Genomic DNA, 17142 nt, shown 5'->3' with positions numbered 1-17142 from the left:
CTGCTACTGTTGCTCTCCTCAGCACCTGCCACCTGAGATAGCACTCTACCTAATGTCAGAGCCGGCCCTGACTAATATCTTCAGGATGTCAAGGTTTCTGAAGCATGTATTCAATTTTATATCTGGCTCTTCCACTGGCATTATATCAGTTCTTTTCAAGGATTAGAAGTTCCTTGGACTTCTTCTGCTCCATATCCCACTTTTCCTGAATTACCCCCCCCTAAGATGATCTAAAATTGATTTCAGAACTGAAGCATGTAATTTGCTGTGGCTTTCAATGCCTTCAGTACATTTCCATCTTTCCTCCGCAGCCCTCTATATCACTCACAGGTGCATGGATAAAACACTTCCCCCTCCCACCAAAGCAAGCTTTTGTGATTGGTTTCTATTTTGCCTTTCATTGCCAGGTGATTCCAGGGTGGGCTATGGAATAAAACAAGTACATACGCCAGCCTTCCCCAAGCTGATATCCTCCAGATGTTTGGGACTACGACTCCCATCATCCCAGACAATTGGCCGTGATGGTGGGGGCTGATGGGAGCTGTAGTCCAAATATCCAAAGAGCAGCAGGTTGGGGAAGGCTGTTCAAATGGATGTACCTAGACTGGGGGTGGACATACACATGCATTCATTATAACTACTTTAAACACCAGAAAAGGGTGCACTAACAACTCCACTCTCATGCATTAAGATCAGTAGAATTACTCTAAATCCTCGCTTTTTCTATGCTGGCTGTGACTGGTGGGAGTTGTAGCCCAAAGCGTCTGGAGGGCATCAGGTGCGGGAAGGCTGACATACACTAACCCACAGTAAGATTAGTCAATATAGGATTAACAAACATAAAATAGCAGAAAAAAACAGAATTATGAATGTGCAGTGTTCTGCTTTTATGCACTGGCAACAAAGAAGAACCATGCTAATTCAGACCTCAAAATTATGAGAGTTTTATATGGCTTAAGATCTGGAAACCTTAATAAAGCCTTTAGCCCAGTGAGCAGTTGAGCAATACAAAATTCTTATTAATTAGGGGCTTTTCAAAACTTCTCAAGTGTTCTGCTCATCTTTCATATTCATTGTAACCCTGCTTCTCAATTTCAAGCAAAATTGAAAAATCCATTTGCAAGAACCTTGGAAAAGAATCCGTGTTCTATTATCTCCAAGCAGCATCTTTGCCTCTCACATCATCGAGTCCGGTTTTGAATTATTACTTTTCTTTGAAGCTAGATAATTTCATCATCTCTCTTATACTATTTTTTTAAAAAGAACAAATCTCTTTATCTTTTAACATGTACTAATTATATAGTCCATGAAGTTTTCTGAGCTAGGTTCTTCACTAAATCCTCGCCCCTCCCAAACCCCCACCCTTCCTGTTACTTATATCATGCAGGAGTTTGCTAATAGCAGGAGGTATTAGGATGCTGTAAAACCAGGGGTAGGGAACCTCCAACCTGTGGGCCTAATTTGACCAGCCATGCCTCCCCATTGGGCCTGTGAGGTCATTTTAGCCAAGTGATGCCCACCTGCCCTATGTCTGATGTCATATAATGTAATTTTCAAACGCCAGCCATCAGCTGATCACTCTTGTGGGCAAAACCAGGTCACCTGACGTCTGATGTGCCAGAGAGCTTGCTGTGCATGTATGAGATCGAAGTTTCAACCATTGTTGCTTCTAGTTAAAGCAGGGCTGGCTTCAGAGGGCAAAGTGCTTGGACATCTGCTTGTTGTTGTTGTTATGTGCCTTCAAGTCGATTACAACTTATGGCGACTCTATGAATCGGCGACCTCCAGTAGCATCTGTTGTGAACCACCCTGTTAAGATCTTGTAAGTTCAGGACTGTAGCTTCCTTTATGGAATCAATCAATCTCTTGTTTGGCCTTCCTCTTTTTCTACCCTCTTCTGTTTTCCCCAGCATTATTGTCTTTTCTAGTGCTGGAGCCCCCAAACCAGCAGATGTCCCTCAGCATTAACAGTGTTACCATTTCCACTTTGTACAGAAAATGCAAGATGATCAGGTACAGTCTAAAAGAATTCCAAGTTTGCACATCCTGCCTCTCCCAGGTTAGGGGAGATGGCTGAGGATGCCATGCTGGAGGACCCTCCCTCCCTCCCCAAAAAATCCTGAAGCTAGCACTTAAAGCATCAGGTCTTTGAAGAAACAGTACCAGAGAATTGCCAGCTGGATTGAAGACCCACTAACATTATGAGTGAATGGAGCAAAGGACTGAGCCTTTGCAGAGATGGACTCTCTCATGTATCCATGTTGTCATTCAAGAGATGTATCTAGTACATTCTGCAGGGTTTGTTAGCCCTTTTTGGGCATTCAGAATATGCAGTGGTAAATGAATGAGGCAAGAGTGCAGGACTGCACATGTTTACTCTATGCTGGCCCTTCCTCAGTACTGTCCACAATGCATGTCTGCAGTGTAGCAGCCTACCAAATGGAAGCCTGCATGCATTGGTAGGGTGATATGCCACAGAATGCTCCCAAATGCATTGATAGCATTGGGGAGGAGTCAGTGCACGGTACTATGGTGGAGGTGAGGCAAGCAAGCATGACCCAGCTCTCCTTCCAGCCTCATGATAATCACATGGCCTGAATGCCCAAGTAGGACTACTGAAGGTCCATTTTAAAAAGGTAAAGGTGTCCCCGCACTTGTAGTGCGAGTCATTTCCGACTCTTATGGTGACGTCTTGCAACGTTTACTAGGCAGATCGTATATATGGGGTGAGATTGCCAGTTCCTTCCCCGGCCTTTCTTTACCCCCCAGCATATGACAGGTACTCATTTTACCGACCACGTATGGATGGAAGGCTGAGTGGACCTCGACCTCTTTTACCAGAGATTCGACTTCCTCCTTCCGTTGGAATCGAACTCCGGTGGTGAGCAGAGCTTCGGCTGCATTACCGCTGCTTACCACTCTGCGCCACGGAGGTGCCATTTAGGCCATACAAAATGTAAGTGAATCATGTTGACACAGGCCACAATTGTCCTGCAGCAGGGAGCTGTATGCTCCTCACTAACCTCTGCAGTGACCAGGCAGTTTCTCTGACTCTCCAAAATATGGAACATTTAACCTGAAGGCATTGGAGCACTCACAGATTGCTACTGGATGCTTGCCACAGCTTTCTCACAGTGTGCTGAAGCTCCACCTCTTCACCCTAGCTTTTGATGCTTGAGATATATATTTGTAGGACCCTCTCTAGTTGTGAATGTGATTTGTTTTAAACTGCTTTAATATTGTAGTTTATGTTCTTATGACTTGCCATGGGACCTTCTGTTGTAGGGCGGGTAATAAATGTAATATTATACTGCCCCCCAGTTCATCTGCACAGTAATTCTTCCTGGGTCTCATAACCACACAGGCAAGTGTGGAAGAAGGAAAAGTGCTGGTGGCATAGCCATAGGGAATTGGGTCAAGGGCTGTGCAGTATCCAGTGACTGACAACATAGCTGAAATCCTGAGTCCCGGTGCATTCAAGGAGGCTTCGTTTGGTGTGAAGCCTACAGGCAACTATAGTAGCACCAAAGCCTTTCATCCCTCTCTCTTGAGTACTACTAGTCCACCTGTTCAGCTCTGGGGATCCTGTGCTGCTACAGTCACTCGGAGACTTCTCATAATGTCTCACTTTAGGATCTTCTGCCAAAGGCCTTTTCTGTGTGCCTGCCTCATCTGAGATGAAGAAGACTGCTCCCCCCACCCCCACTGTGACATTCAGGTTGTGGATTGACCTCCCTAAGGAGGCTTCCTTGAACCTGGAGTTGGCACAGCAAAAAAAATTAAAAAGCCCCTCCACCTTCTGCTCTGGCCATTGCAAGCTGGTCGATCTTTGGATGTAGTGGTCACTCTGCTGCTCTGCTTCATCGCATTCCTTCTTAGCTGGGAGTTAGGTTTGCTCTGCTCAGTAAGGGCACATTCTCAGACAGCGGAGTGTTCTCTGCAGCCAACTCTTTAATTACTCTTTGCTGCTTTTCACAAATCCTACCTTTTTACTCCATACAAGAAAGGGGATAACTAATGAGATGGAGTAGCAGCTAAATGAAAGCCATGAAAAACCATTTTGAAAGTATTGCCTGGGAGAACTGTATACCTCATTGTTGTAGGACAGCAACAACCACATGTGTGGCTGTAACTGAAATGATTACATATTTTAATGGACTTGAATAACATGGACATGATTAATGTTCAGAGAGCTGCAGGCCAAACTGTTAGAGTTTAATCTTATGACTTGTATCAGGCTGAGAATGAATTACCACTGACCTTGTCTACTTGGATTCATCTTACATTTTATTTCCCTTCTCGTGTATCACTAACTAGTGCTCCAGAGGAAAGAGGAAACAGGATTATATTGGATGATATGCAACTGGACTTTGGTCTGGTATATCCCATTAATGACAATGCCAACAAAAATGTGATTATACCACTTTTTTTGAACAAATTATCTCTTTTCTCCCCGGCCCCCTCCCCAAGCTTTATCTGGTCCTTAGTGGTCCTACCAAAATGTAATCAAGGTATGGTTAAAAAGAAGAAGTTTGCCTGCTGTTTCACTCATAAGGAAAAGAAAAAAAATGCTATCAAGTTCTCTTTGTGCGTGGAAGAGAACCCACACTTCAATGTTGCCTTTTTGCTTGGGATTTTCTGTGATTATGTGTAAGTTGCATAACTGTAAAGCCCTTGAAGAAAGCCAGTAAGGTGTAGTGGTTACAGTGTTGGATTGAGACCTGGGAGATCAGGTTTCAAATCCCCACACAGCGACGAAGCTCACTGGGTGACTTTGGGCCAGTCACTGCTTCTCAGTCTAACCTACCTCATAGGGTTGTTGTGAGGATAAAATTGGGAGGGGGAGGATCATGTTTGTATGCCACTTTGAGCTCCTCAGAGGAAAAGTGGGATATACATGCAATAAATAACATCAATTGTTGAGAAATGGCTCCAGCCTTATTATGGAGACTGCCTATGTCAGTGGGGTCAGTTTGTGAGGGAAACCACATTCCTACCCATCCCAATCACTGTTAGAAAAAAGAATGACCCTGAATAAAACAGAAATTATTCCTGTAGTAGTAGACCATGAGATTTCCTATTCCACCCCCCTTCTCTTGAAAACATGCATTTCATAAGCCTCCATGGATATGATGAAGCAGAGATTTCTAACTAAGCAGCGGTGGTGAGGAACCTGCAGTCCACAGGCCTAATTAGACCTGCAAGGCCTTGGAGGTGCCACCATTTGGCTGCAAAGGAGGAACCGGAAGCACACTTAGGAGTCCCAATTCTTCCTTTGCATCTCCGACTTGAAGTGAAGCTGGGGAGGAAAAAGAAGGGGGCGGTTCCAAAGGAAGAATCTCCATTTGCAACAGCAGCTTGTGCTTTGAATCACTTTCAAAGCATTACATGACAGCAGGTGACTGACAGGTGGGTGGACCTGCCCATCTGTCAAAGTGCCCCACAGAGAGTTGGTGACTTCTGGATCTTACCCTTTGGCTGGATCCTGTTCCCCATCCCTGCCCTATAGGTTACCAATCTCCATTCAAAAATCAAGCATGCTGACTTGTCTAAGAGCGTGCATAATAAGGGTGTGGTTAAATCAGATGACCTTGAAGATCTTGCTGCAGGATTTCATGAGTGTTTGATGATAGCTATGTCTAGGATGGCCATTTATGCATTGCCTAAAAAAGGGACAAAGGGGCACAGATTTCAATAAAAATTTCATAAGCTACATTATACTAATACTTGCAAATTTAGAAAGAATTATATTTTAAACAGAAGTACAATACATCTCATTGTATTGGGGGAAGTCTGTGACTCAGTGACCTGTGTGTTTGACATCCATGTGCTAACTGTTGAAGACCAAATTCAAGGCTCCTGAAGCTCTCCCTTCTTATAGGTCTTTATCTTTAAATCCAGCTTGAACTAGACAGTAAGGCTAGCAGAGAAATTTGATTCAATTCACATTTAAAGCTGAATTTATCAAATTCACACTTTCAGAAACAATTTGAGCAGCAAAACATAGCCATTCTTCAAAATTTGCACTTTTCTGAATTTTGCAATGTAGTTCTCCAACAATTGTATACTAAAATGCATATATTAAAGGAAAATGTGTATAAAAATGACTAGTGAAAATAAAACTGCATTATATTAGAATAAATTGATGGCAAAGATATGTACATTAGTCAGAACTACAAACACATGTGTTTATAAGGAGGAATTTGCAATAAATTACTGAAGAATTTTCATGAGGATTTTTTTTTTAAATAGCAAATCGCTGCAGGAATGTGGAGAACTGAATTTAAGACTGGAAAAAATGAGAAACTCAGAACTGAAATGCACAGATCCTTCCATCCTTAATGGAAAATCCTTCAAATAGAGAACTGTACTTTATAAAATAGGATGCATGACCACCCAACTTTCTTTTCAAGTTACTGTGATGGGCTGATGAATCTCTATGTTCTCTGTGTATTCTGCTGATACTTAAGTAAATAGGGAGTTAGAACCTGCAGGCCGTTCTTTAGATTCAGCATCAAATGTGGGGCTAGGAACCTGGCCACTGTCTGTTTATTGCAAAATAGATTTTTTTGGGGGGTGGCAGGTTCAGGGAAGAACTGGTAGGTGAGGTGGTGATGCTTACCTTCCCTGCTGCTTTCCCTCATGCAACCCCCAGCTGCTTTTTCTCACTTTACATGACGAATTCAACTTCTGGAAAATCTGGCAGGGGTAGGGCAGGTTAAGTACACCTGTTTGGTCGATCTCTGCTTCTTCCCTGCAAATTGTGTTCTTCCTCTGTTTTACAGCTCAGACCTTGTTGATAGATGTGCAGATTGATTCCTGAAGGTGCAGTCACATATGATGTGACCAGTGTGAAGTAGCCTAGTTCAACTTACAGATGTACCACTTAAGGCCAAAATAGGCCTCTCATACTTAGGCTTCTAACTGGTTTATGAAGTGTAAAAATCAGTTACACAAATTTAAAAATGTAGTCATCCATCATTAAAATAGACAGTAAAACAGCCCCATTAAAACAGGAGACTCACGTCAAGAGTTCAAGGGAATGCCTGTGAAAACAGATACATCAGATATGCATTGCCTACCAAAGGGGTAAAAAAAAAGTGTTGGCAGGGCTGTGGAATGCGATTGTTAGTAGGTTGACATGATAAACTCCTCTTTTCATTGCAGGGGTTTCAGCAAAAATTCTCCTTTCACAGTAAAGAGATTGTGGCGATCAGCTGTTCCTGGTGCAAGCAGGCGGTAAGTGACTATTGCCCAATAAACTGTGTGAGTGTTGTGATCAGTTTGCTGGCAAGGCTTTGATCATTCTGCTTTGATTCTCCAGGCAGCATCTCTAATAAGACAAGATCCTGTGTGCAGGTCCTACCTTGCTTGTTTTGTTATTTGTTCTCTGTTCTCCTTAAAGGCTGAGTATCTGTACTGTGTATGTTTGTAAGAGGTGCATGTGTTGCATCTTTTTGATGAGAAGCCCATCACGCTCCCCCAAACATATTGAAAAAAAAGGTGCTTTTCTTGAACTTGTGATACTAATAGGGTATAATCTTTCCTATGTTGTCTTGTGTTTCCTTTCTTGGGTCTATTAAGATGATTGCTTCCCAACATATCTTACAAAAAAAGGCAGCAGAGTCAGGGAAGGGAGAAACATACAATACCAAGCCTCAGTGGAAAAGTAGAAAGACACAGTGATATATTATTTAATGCTACATTATTGTTTGATGTATTATTTACCACTTTGATTCTCTGTGAGAAAAGCAGAGTAAAAAAAGATCTGACATCCAATGGCACCTGAGCAGACTTCTGTTTGTGCAACAGAACTTCTCCTTCCTCTCCTCCCTCCTGCAGCCCTAAAAATCTGTTCCAGAAGGTAGGGAAACCGCCCAGAGCAAATTTTGGGAGCATGCTTGGTTGTGCAATCATCATTGGATGCCACCTTATAAAAATAAATGTCATGGTAAGCATTTGGCTTGAGTTTCAACTTCTGTATCTAATACAGAAAGAGAATTGCAAGCAGTTTTCCCCAAATCCAATGAAATACAGCCTTCATCCACTAGCCTAGACCTCTGTTGACCTCCATTGAGATCCCACTTGTTCCCTCTCCCTAGTCACTAAGTATATATTCATCAAACACTGCTATGGTTTTTGTTGTTGTTATGTGCCTCCAAGTCGACTATGACTTATGGCGACCCTATGAATCAGTGACCTCCAATAGCATCTGTCATGAACCACCCTGTTCAGATCTTGTAAGTTGAGGTCTGTGGCTTCCTTCATGGAATCAATCCATCTCTTGTTTGGCCTTCCTCTTTTTCTACTTCCTTCTGTTTTTCCAAGCATTATTATCTTTTCTAATGAATCATGTCTTCTCATGATGTGTCCAAAGTATGATTGCCACCACACCAAAGAAGACTCATGACACATATATGGTGAAATGTTATATTTATTAAAATATAACACATAATCAATCAAATTCAAATCAGCCAATTAATGAATATCAAATACTTCGGGCAGGTGAGGCTCAACCTATCTATGAGGGTATAGACCCTCCAAACCAGGAGGCAAGTCAGTCACATCGTACTGCAACTCCCCAGTCAAGGATGTGGGAAAACTTCTCCCTCCTTGCAATTGGAGTCAGGTATGTGGTTCCAACCTCCGCATCCTGGCCCCGCCATACAGGCGTTCACCATGATGCACAAGCCGGTCCCACGTGGACACTCCCCAGATCCACACCAGACATTACGCCTTGATGTTTCACCAGGGGGTGCCCTTTACCAAAATGCCTCATCCACCTCAATTTTAACCCCAATTACCTCACCTGCCCGAATTCGATGCCACAAGAGGGGATCAGCTGAAGCTTGGTCCCCTCAACCCAAAGAAAACAGAGCCCCCAAACCCAACCTATAATCCTCCAATAGTAAATCACACCCACTGTCCGAGAGATGGACACCATCATCCCGAAACAAATGCAGAGAATGAAAACGGATCCTGTCATGCGGGATGTAAGCCCCACCTAATGACAAAACCAAATTCCTAACCTTCTTATTCACCCACTTTCTGGATCTATCGATTCTGTTAGGGTGCTGTGCACCCCTCCAAACACGCCTCACCAGCATATCAGACCACACTATAACAAGGTCCGGGTATGACTGGATGAGTGCATTGAAATCCCGCGTGATCTTGAGCAGCAGATCCATACCTGGCCGCTGCACCAAGTCGTTTTCACCCAAATGAACCACCAGCACATGGGGCCGGTTAGTTAATGACATAATACGACACACCAAAGGCATGAGCGCATCCCAAAGCATGCCCCTCTGAGCCTCCCAGCCAACCGTTGCTCTAGCAGAAAGCTGCAGCTGTGTCCCGGCAAGAGTAGAGAAGGCCCTCCAATGGGCCCAAAATAAAATCGAGTGGCCACACAGGACGACCCTCGCAGGCACTGGAAGGCTCAGCTCACCTAAGACAAAGAAAAGAAAGAACAACACATTAGAATCAATACCTGATATAAGACTTAAAAGCGGAAGAACGCCACCTTCCTATCGCCTGAATATCCTCAACGCTCATGCCCACGAGGGCGGCGGCCATAGCTGCCCCAATCTGAAAGGAATGCAGCCCATAGACTCCAGCATCGCGACCACTGGCCAACAAGGCCTGCCAAACAACGGCCCAAAATTGAAATTGAGTCAGGGCAGAACCATCCGCATGTATAAAGAGGTAACGCTGGCCTGCTGGCCTGATAGACAGAAATAGATGCACTGCAGCAACTGGGCATAATTCAGGAACCTGGCAAACATTCAATGAAATAATACTGCCACGGCCCTTTTGATCAATCTTAGAGACTCTTAGGGAAAGCCTAACTATATCAGCACCTAATGTGCAATCGCCAAAGCAGAAGGCTCGGTAGGACACATCACGCTTCGAGGAAGCCAATACTTCACTAGGGCGAAGAGCACCATAGAACATTGTCAGAGTTACTGCGGCGAACAGGTGCGACTCATACAGTGATGAGCACATAGACCTAAATAAAGGCAGGATCTGTAGGAGAACATCGGGCATGATTGGCCTCCTTCGGTCAGCGGGCCTGTGGGTGGAACGCGACCAACCCTGAAGGACCTTTCTGACTCTAAGATCTACAGAATGATCCTGCAATCCTCATGCCTTAGAAATAAAGGCCAGCGCAGAGAGGTGTCTGGCGATGGTGGAAAAAGAAGTATTTTGCTCTTTTAAATATAACATAAACTGCAGCAAATGAGATATAGGAATTGGCCAAACAAAAGGCAGAGCATTGTGGGCTCGAAATGACTGGAATTTTCCAAAGGCACACTGATACGGTCTCTTGAGTGCTGGGAGCAAGAGCAGAAGCTATGGCGGCCCCCACCTCTAATTCCAAAAGCTCCACAGGAAAGGAGGTAACGCTGGCTCGTATAGCCTGAATACTATCTGGACACATGCCCACGAGGGCGATGGTCACTGCCGGTCCACTTTGAAAAGAAATACGTTAGTGTGAATCCATCCAGATGTATGAACATGTAACGCCGGCTTGTATGACCAGAAAGCTGCCAGAAAGCAGGTCTATGAGGGCAGCGGCAACAGCCGCTCCTGTATGGAAGAAATATAACCCTTCCCCTCGGGTATCACACCCACGGGCCCTCATGGCCCTGGGAATATACCAAAATTAAAATTGAGTCAATGCATAGCCACTGATGCATATAAAAAGATAGCGCTGGCCTGCTGACCTGACAGAAAGAAAGCTCCTTTAGAGCAAAACCAGACACCAGGTGGGCCATGGGTAGCACCTCAGCTACAACACCCAGCTACTACCCCCCTGGTCCGTAGTGAGTATATGCACTGAAAACATCACAGAAATGTAAGCGCAGGGCTTCTATTAGCCCCTAACAGGTCCATTGCCTTGGGATTCCAGACACAAACAGTCAACACCAAATCCCAACTCCGTTCCCAAAACTCGGGGTGCCAGGACAAGCACCACATAAGTCCAAAATTCAATAGAGGCACTAAAAACATTTGGCAATGGGTGCTACATTACCTGTGGGTGAATCACCAGTACTACTTTGGCTGTCATCATCTTCTTCTGGCTACGATCAAAAAGGACCAGGCCCCAGGTGGCGCTTTTCCCGGGAAGAAGAACGGTTTGAGAGCTGCGTTGGTGCGCATGGAGCACGGGACTGTGGTTGTTGTGTAGACCTGAATGGAATGAGTGGATGTTTGTATGACTGTATGTTGTGAGTGTGTGTGTATTTTTATTTTATTTTTATTTTATTTTTATTTTATTTTATTATGTGCCTGGGCGGGAGGATAGGGTATTGGGAGGGGGGACCAGAGGGGGCCCCTGTTAGCGTAGTGACGGGTAATGGGAGGTATGGCGTTGTGAGGAGGACATGCCGGTTGAGGGGAACTCGGCACAGACAATTGGTGGCTGTACCGTGTTCCGGTCCTCCCCACATCCACAGGATTGCTGGTAGTTCTATCAGCCAACTCTCGGATCTCCAGTTGCTGCTGCTTAATGCCAGATCGGTAAATAATAAAGCTTCCCTCATCCATGATTTAATTGTGGATGAGGCGGCCGATCTGGCGTTTATTACTGAGACATGGGTGAGCGATCTGGGAGGCATTAATCTCTCCCAGCTGTGCCCACCTGGGTACTCGGTTCAGCATCTGGGTAGATCCGAGGGTCGGGGAGGGGGAATCGCTGTGGTCTATAGAAGTTCCATCCCTCTCATTAGGCACCCTATCCAGGTAGCTAATGGTCTGGAGTGTCTCCATATTACGTTGGGCCAGCGAGACAGACTGGGAATACTGTTGGTGTACCGTCCACCCTGCTGCCCAACAGCCTCCCTAACTGAGCTGACGGAGGTGGTCTCGGGTTTGGTGTTGCGATCCCCCAAATTTATGGTATTGGGGGATCTCAACATTCATGCCGAGACCGCTTTGTCTGGGGCTGCTCAGGACTTCATGGCCTCCATGACAGCCATGGGGCTGTCTCAATTTGTTACTGGCCCTACGCATATTTCGGGGCACACTCTAGACTTAATTTTTGCTACTGGAGCAGGGGATGGTGATCTGGGAGTGAGGGATTTTACATCTATTCCTCTGTCATGGACAGATCATCGCCTATTGAGGTGTAGGCTCACAATGTTTTCTCCCCTCTGCAAGGGTGGAGGACCTATTAAGATGGTCCGCCCCCGGAGACTAATGAATCCTGAAGGTTTTCAGAAGGCTCTGGGGAGTTTTCCGGCTGATAAAACTGACGCTCCTGTTGAAACCCTGGTCAATCTGTGGAATACGGAAATGACCCGGGCAGTTGACACGATCGCCCCGGTGCGCCCTCTCCTCTGCAGAGCTCAATTGGCTCCGTGGTTTACCCCGGAGCTAAGAGTGATGAAGCAAGAAAGGAGACGGCTTGAGTGCAAATGGAGACGAACTCCCGACGGCTGTGGTCTTGCACTTGTGAAGATCTCTACCAAGCTCTATGTGAAGGCGGTGAGGGCAGCGAAGAAGCAGTACTTTGCTGCCTCCATTCAGTCATCTTCTAACCGCCCAGCGGAACTTTATAAGGTTGTTCGGGGACTTTTACACTCTGGTCCTCAGAACGCAATAATACCATCAATAGCCCGCTGTAATGAGTTTGCGAGACACTTCCAAGATAAGATCGCAAACATCCGCCGGGACCTTGACTCCAATATTGTAGCAGTTGAGCCTAATGAGGTGTCCGGAGCACAGTCCTGTCCTGTTTTATTGGATGAATTTCAGTTGGTTCAGCTCGAGGACGTGGACAAGGTGCTTGGACAGGTGCGGGCGACCACTTCTGCTCTGGATCCTTGCCCCTCATGGCTAATAAAAGCTAGCAGGAACGGAACAGCCGGATGGGCCAAGGAGGTGATCAATGCCTCTTTACGAGAGGGAGTGGTACCACCCTGCCTGAAACAGGCAGTGGTGAGACCGCTCCTAAAGAAAACCTCCTTGGACCCTGAAAATCTTGACAACTATAGACCAGTAGCAAATGTTCCGTTCCTGGGCAAGGTTTTAGAGCGTGTGGTCGCTCACCAGCTCCAGGCTCTCTTGGATGAAACTGATTATCTGGATCCATGTCAATCGGGCTTTCGGCCGGGGTTTGGTACAGAAACAGCCTTGGTCGCCCTGTATGATGACCTCTGTCGGGAGAAAGACAGAGGGAGTGTAACTCTGTTGGTTCTCCTTGATCTCTCAGCGGCTTTTGATACCATCGACCATGGTATCCTTCTGGGACGTCTTGCGGACTTAGGAGTTGGAGGCACTGCTTGGCGGTGGCTGTGCTCCTACCTCAAGAATCGTCTCCAGAAGCTGGTGCTTGGGGAGCATTACTCGAGTCCCTGGATACTCCAATATGGGGTCCCACAGGGTTCAGTTCTGTCCCCCATGCTCTTTAATATCTATATGAAGCCGCTGGGCGAGGTCATTAGGAGATTTGGAGTGCGTTTCCAGCAATATGCTGATGATACGCAGCTCTACTTCTCCTTTTCATCTTCTTCAGGTGAGGCTGTTAATGTACTAAACCACTGCCTGGCCGCGATAATGGACTGGATGAGAGCTAATAAACTGAGACTCAATCCTGACAAGACTGAGATGCTGTTGGTGGGAGGGCTCTCTGCCCAGATGGTTGATGCCCGACCTGCCCTAGATGGGGTTACACTCCCCCTAAAGGAGCAGGTCCGTAGTTTGGGGGTCTTATTAGATCCGCTCCTGTCACTGGAGGCTCAAGTAGCCTCGGTGGCACGGAATGCGTTCTACCAGCTTCGGCTGGTAGCCCAACTACGACCCTATCTGGATAGGGAGAACCTTGCCACAGTTATCCATGCTCTGGTAACCTCTAGATTGGACTACTGTAATGCACTCTACGTAGGGTTACCTCTGAAGACGGTTCGGAAACTTCAGTTGGTGCAGAATGCTGCGGCCAGAGTTCTTACTGGGACAAAAAAATTTGATCATATAACACCTGTCCTGGCCCAGCTGCACTGGCTACCAATATGTTTCCGGGCCAGATTCAAAGTGTTGGTTCTTACTTATAAAGCCCTTAACGGCATCGGACCGCAATACCTGGCGGAACGCCTCTCCCGCTATGTACCTACCCGGTCGCTGCGCTCGACGTCGAAGGCCCTTCTCCGTGTCCCAACGCATAGGGAGGCACGGAGAACGATAACTAGAGCTAGGGCCTTCTCAGTGGTGGCCCCCGAACTATGGAACGCCCTCCCTGATGAGATACGCCTGGCGCCTTCTTTGCTATCTTTTCGGCGCCAGGTAAAGACCTATCTCTTCGCCCAGGCATTTTAAAAATTTTAAAATTTGAATTTAAAATTGAAAATTTTTAATTATGTTTTATTGTGTTTTTGTATTTTAACCTGTTTTATTATGCTGTGCACCGCCCTGGGAGCTTATTGCTATAGGGCGGTCTAAAAATGTAATAAAATAAATAAATAAATAAATGATGTGACTTGCCTTGAAGGCTCATATATTACCAGGGCAAAAGGCTCCCTACAAACCATTAAGGCCACTTCCAGGAATAACTTTCCCTCGTAAAGAGGGAAACACAAAGTGCTGATGGAAGGCAGGAGCATCATGAGTACATCAGGGGTAAATGGCCACATAGAACCGGGCAGCCTTAGGGTGGAGCGCCACAATCACCTTTGAATTTCATGAAGTGGGTTTCAGAATGTGCTTGGCATGGAAATTAAAGGCCAGGCAGAAAGGTGGGCGGATATATTCCTTATGATAACACCCTGCCCCTTTTAGGAGCAGATGAACTATGAAGGTGTAAAACTGATATCGGCCACGGCCGAAGTGGGGGATACTAAGATGGCACAGTTGCATCAGTCTGCAAACCCGGAACATACCGAGCCATGAGCAAAATATAAGAATGTACATAGCAGAGCAAATGCATGCACAAGGCACATGGCACAAGTAGAGCTAGGGGTCTGGGAATTTACCAAAGAACCAATAGCCAGGCTGGACTGAAAACGTACCGTTTAGTTCCGAAGGGCAGAAGGCCACACATGTACTACAAGCACTATTGGAAAAATATCCCAAGAAAATAAAATCCAGGGAAAACCCCATGCCCCTCATGGAAGCCAGCCATTTCTCAGCCCACCAAAGGACCTGAAATTAACACCAAAATTCCAGCCACCAACTGCATCAAAGCTTACCTGCAGTGCATCCTCCAGGACAAGTCCGCTTCTCCCAAACAAAGAACGGCCGCTGAGGTCCTTCAAAAAGTAAGCCACAGGGGATATCCACACACCTCCCATCTGAGACACCACTGAAATAGAAAACGTGAGCACACCACTTCCGTGTTCTCACAAAGGCACTGAATTAATGCTATGTCAGAGGAAATGACCTAAAAGGTAAGTACAAGTGACCAAGCAACTCCTACAATAAAAGGAGTCTAAGCATAGGACCAAAGACATGATGCATAGGATCCGCCTTTTTAGGATGGCAATACAAAATCCTCTAAATGTGAACTTGAAGTATCATCAAAAAAGGCATTAATGTCTGAGAGAGTGCATTGTGCACAATGGTTTAAACCAGTCACTGGTTGCCAGGACAGCTCTGGCTCTAAAAAAAAAAATTAATTGGATATGACAAATGGGCCAGTGTTCAATTACTCTCACATCTGGCCAACAGCACCTGTACAATCCCAGAGACATGTCGGCCTGGTCAGGAAGCGAATGCCCACACAACCTATGCAGTTTTTCCACGGAAGGTTCGCCTTAGATGATAAAAAACAAGAACTGCCTGCCTGAAGTACAACTGAATGTGAATACGACAGGTAGCAATAGCTTCTTATGTACAAGACTGCTGTGAAATGGTCATGACTTAAAGGGTGTCTATATATTGTTAAACATGTAATATAGAATTGACATTTTTGGAATAAGTTAACTCGACTTAAACAAGCCCTGCAAAAGCTTCATATTATAGATTTACCAAATGCTAGCAGCACTTGAAGCAAGGACCAGTAAACTGTCATTTTAAAATGAACATATTTCATTTAGATATTTGAGTGATGAGAATAAAACATTTGAAACTACAGTCAATAGAATGCCTTATGCAACCAAACAAATCAAAATATTCCTGCCATACTCCTGCTGAATAAATAACTAAGTTTTATCAGCTAATCAGCTACTAGAGATCCTTAAAGAAAATTACAATTAAACTTAATCCTACAAAAAGCCATACTTCTGATTCAGCGAATTTATAATCTTTTCAATTTAATCATTAGCATAAACATCTTGGCTCATAATGATAGCCACAATGATGAATTTTAACTGGCTAAGAGCATTTCCTTTAAACTTACATGGCATACATTACCTTTCACTGAATCTCACTATATTGACAAATTTTAAAGAGTGTTCTTGCACTCGGGTCCTGCTTGCGGGGTTCCCCCGGCACCTGGTTGGCCACTGTGAGAACAGGATGCTGGACTAGATGGGCCACCGGCCTGATCCAGCAGGCTCTTCTTATGTTCTTATGGCTCTTCTTAAACCCTCATAGGAATTCTAGGAGGCAGGATTTTTATTTACCCAGATTAAAATATCTATTATGCCCTCCAAAGATGATATTGCATAGGCATATCATTTTATTGTTATTTTATTTTAATTTATTTATTATTTTGTATGATACATAGAGCAGAATTAAGAAGCTAAATAATCTAAAACAGCATTATAAGGCAAACCTTGAACTCACCAAGGAACAACAATGAAGTGATTGCAAAACAACCAAATATAACTGTATTGAGTTCAAGCTAATCCAAATGAAACACAAACCATATAAATGGTACTTAATTAATTAATTGATCAATCAAATCAATCAACCAATAAATTATTTATTTATATATTCATATATTTATTTATATTGGCAAAATATGACCAGGGGAGAAATCAATTAATTGTACCCCACAATGAAATACCCCAAACCCCTAATGAATGAAGCTGCACATAAAAAATTAACTTGAACTCAGCCTGGGAGAAAAAAGGAAGGGGGGTAATAGAGAAATATGAGCATAGGGCTGCAGGCGCGCTGCAAAAACAAACAAACAAGGTACCCAAGGACCAGCACCACTTAACCCCCTATATTGTACTGCTGTGGCGACTAAATGCAATATGC

The 17142-nt window shown here is 44.8% G+C and overlaps 1 protein-coding gene across 3 annotated transcripts in view; it reads left to right on the top strand.

Annotated features, from left to right (window-relative positions):
* The window catches only part of DGKI (diacylglycerol kinase iota), a 260829-nt gene that overhangs the window by 60473 nt on the left and 183214 nt on the right, over positions 1-17142 (top strand). For all 3 annotated transcript variants that reach the window (XM_061638752.1, XM_061638750.1, XM_061638751.1), the window contains one exon: positions 7168-7239. In XM_061638752.1, the coding sequence (XP_061494736.1) occupies positions 7168-7239 (72 nt within the window). The remainder of the gene's footprint in view (positions 1-7167; positions 7240-17142) is intronic.

Source organism: Rhineura floridana, chromosome 8 (genome assembly GCF_030035675.1).
Source record: "Rhineura floridana isolate rRhiFlo1 chromosome 8, rRhiFlo1.hap2, whole genome shotgun sequence".
NCBI classification, from domain to species: Eukaryota; Metazoa; Chordata; class Lepidosauria; order Squamata; family Rhineuridae; genus Rhineura; species Rhineura floridana.
Note: the sequence above shows the minus strand (reverse complement) of the source record. Positions and strands in the feature narration are given on the sequence as shown.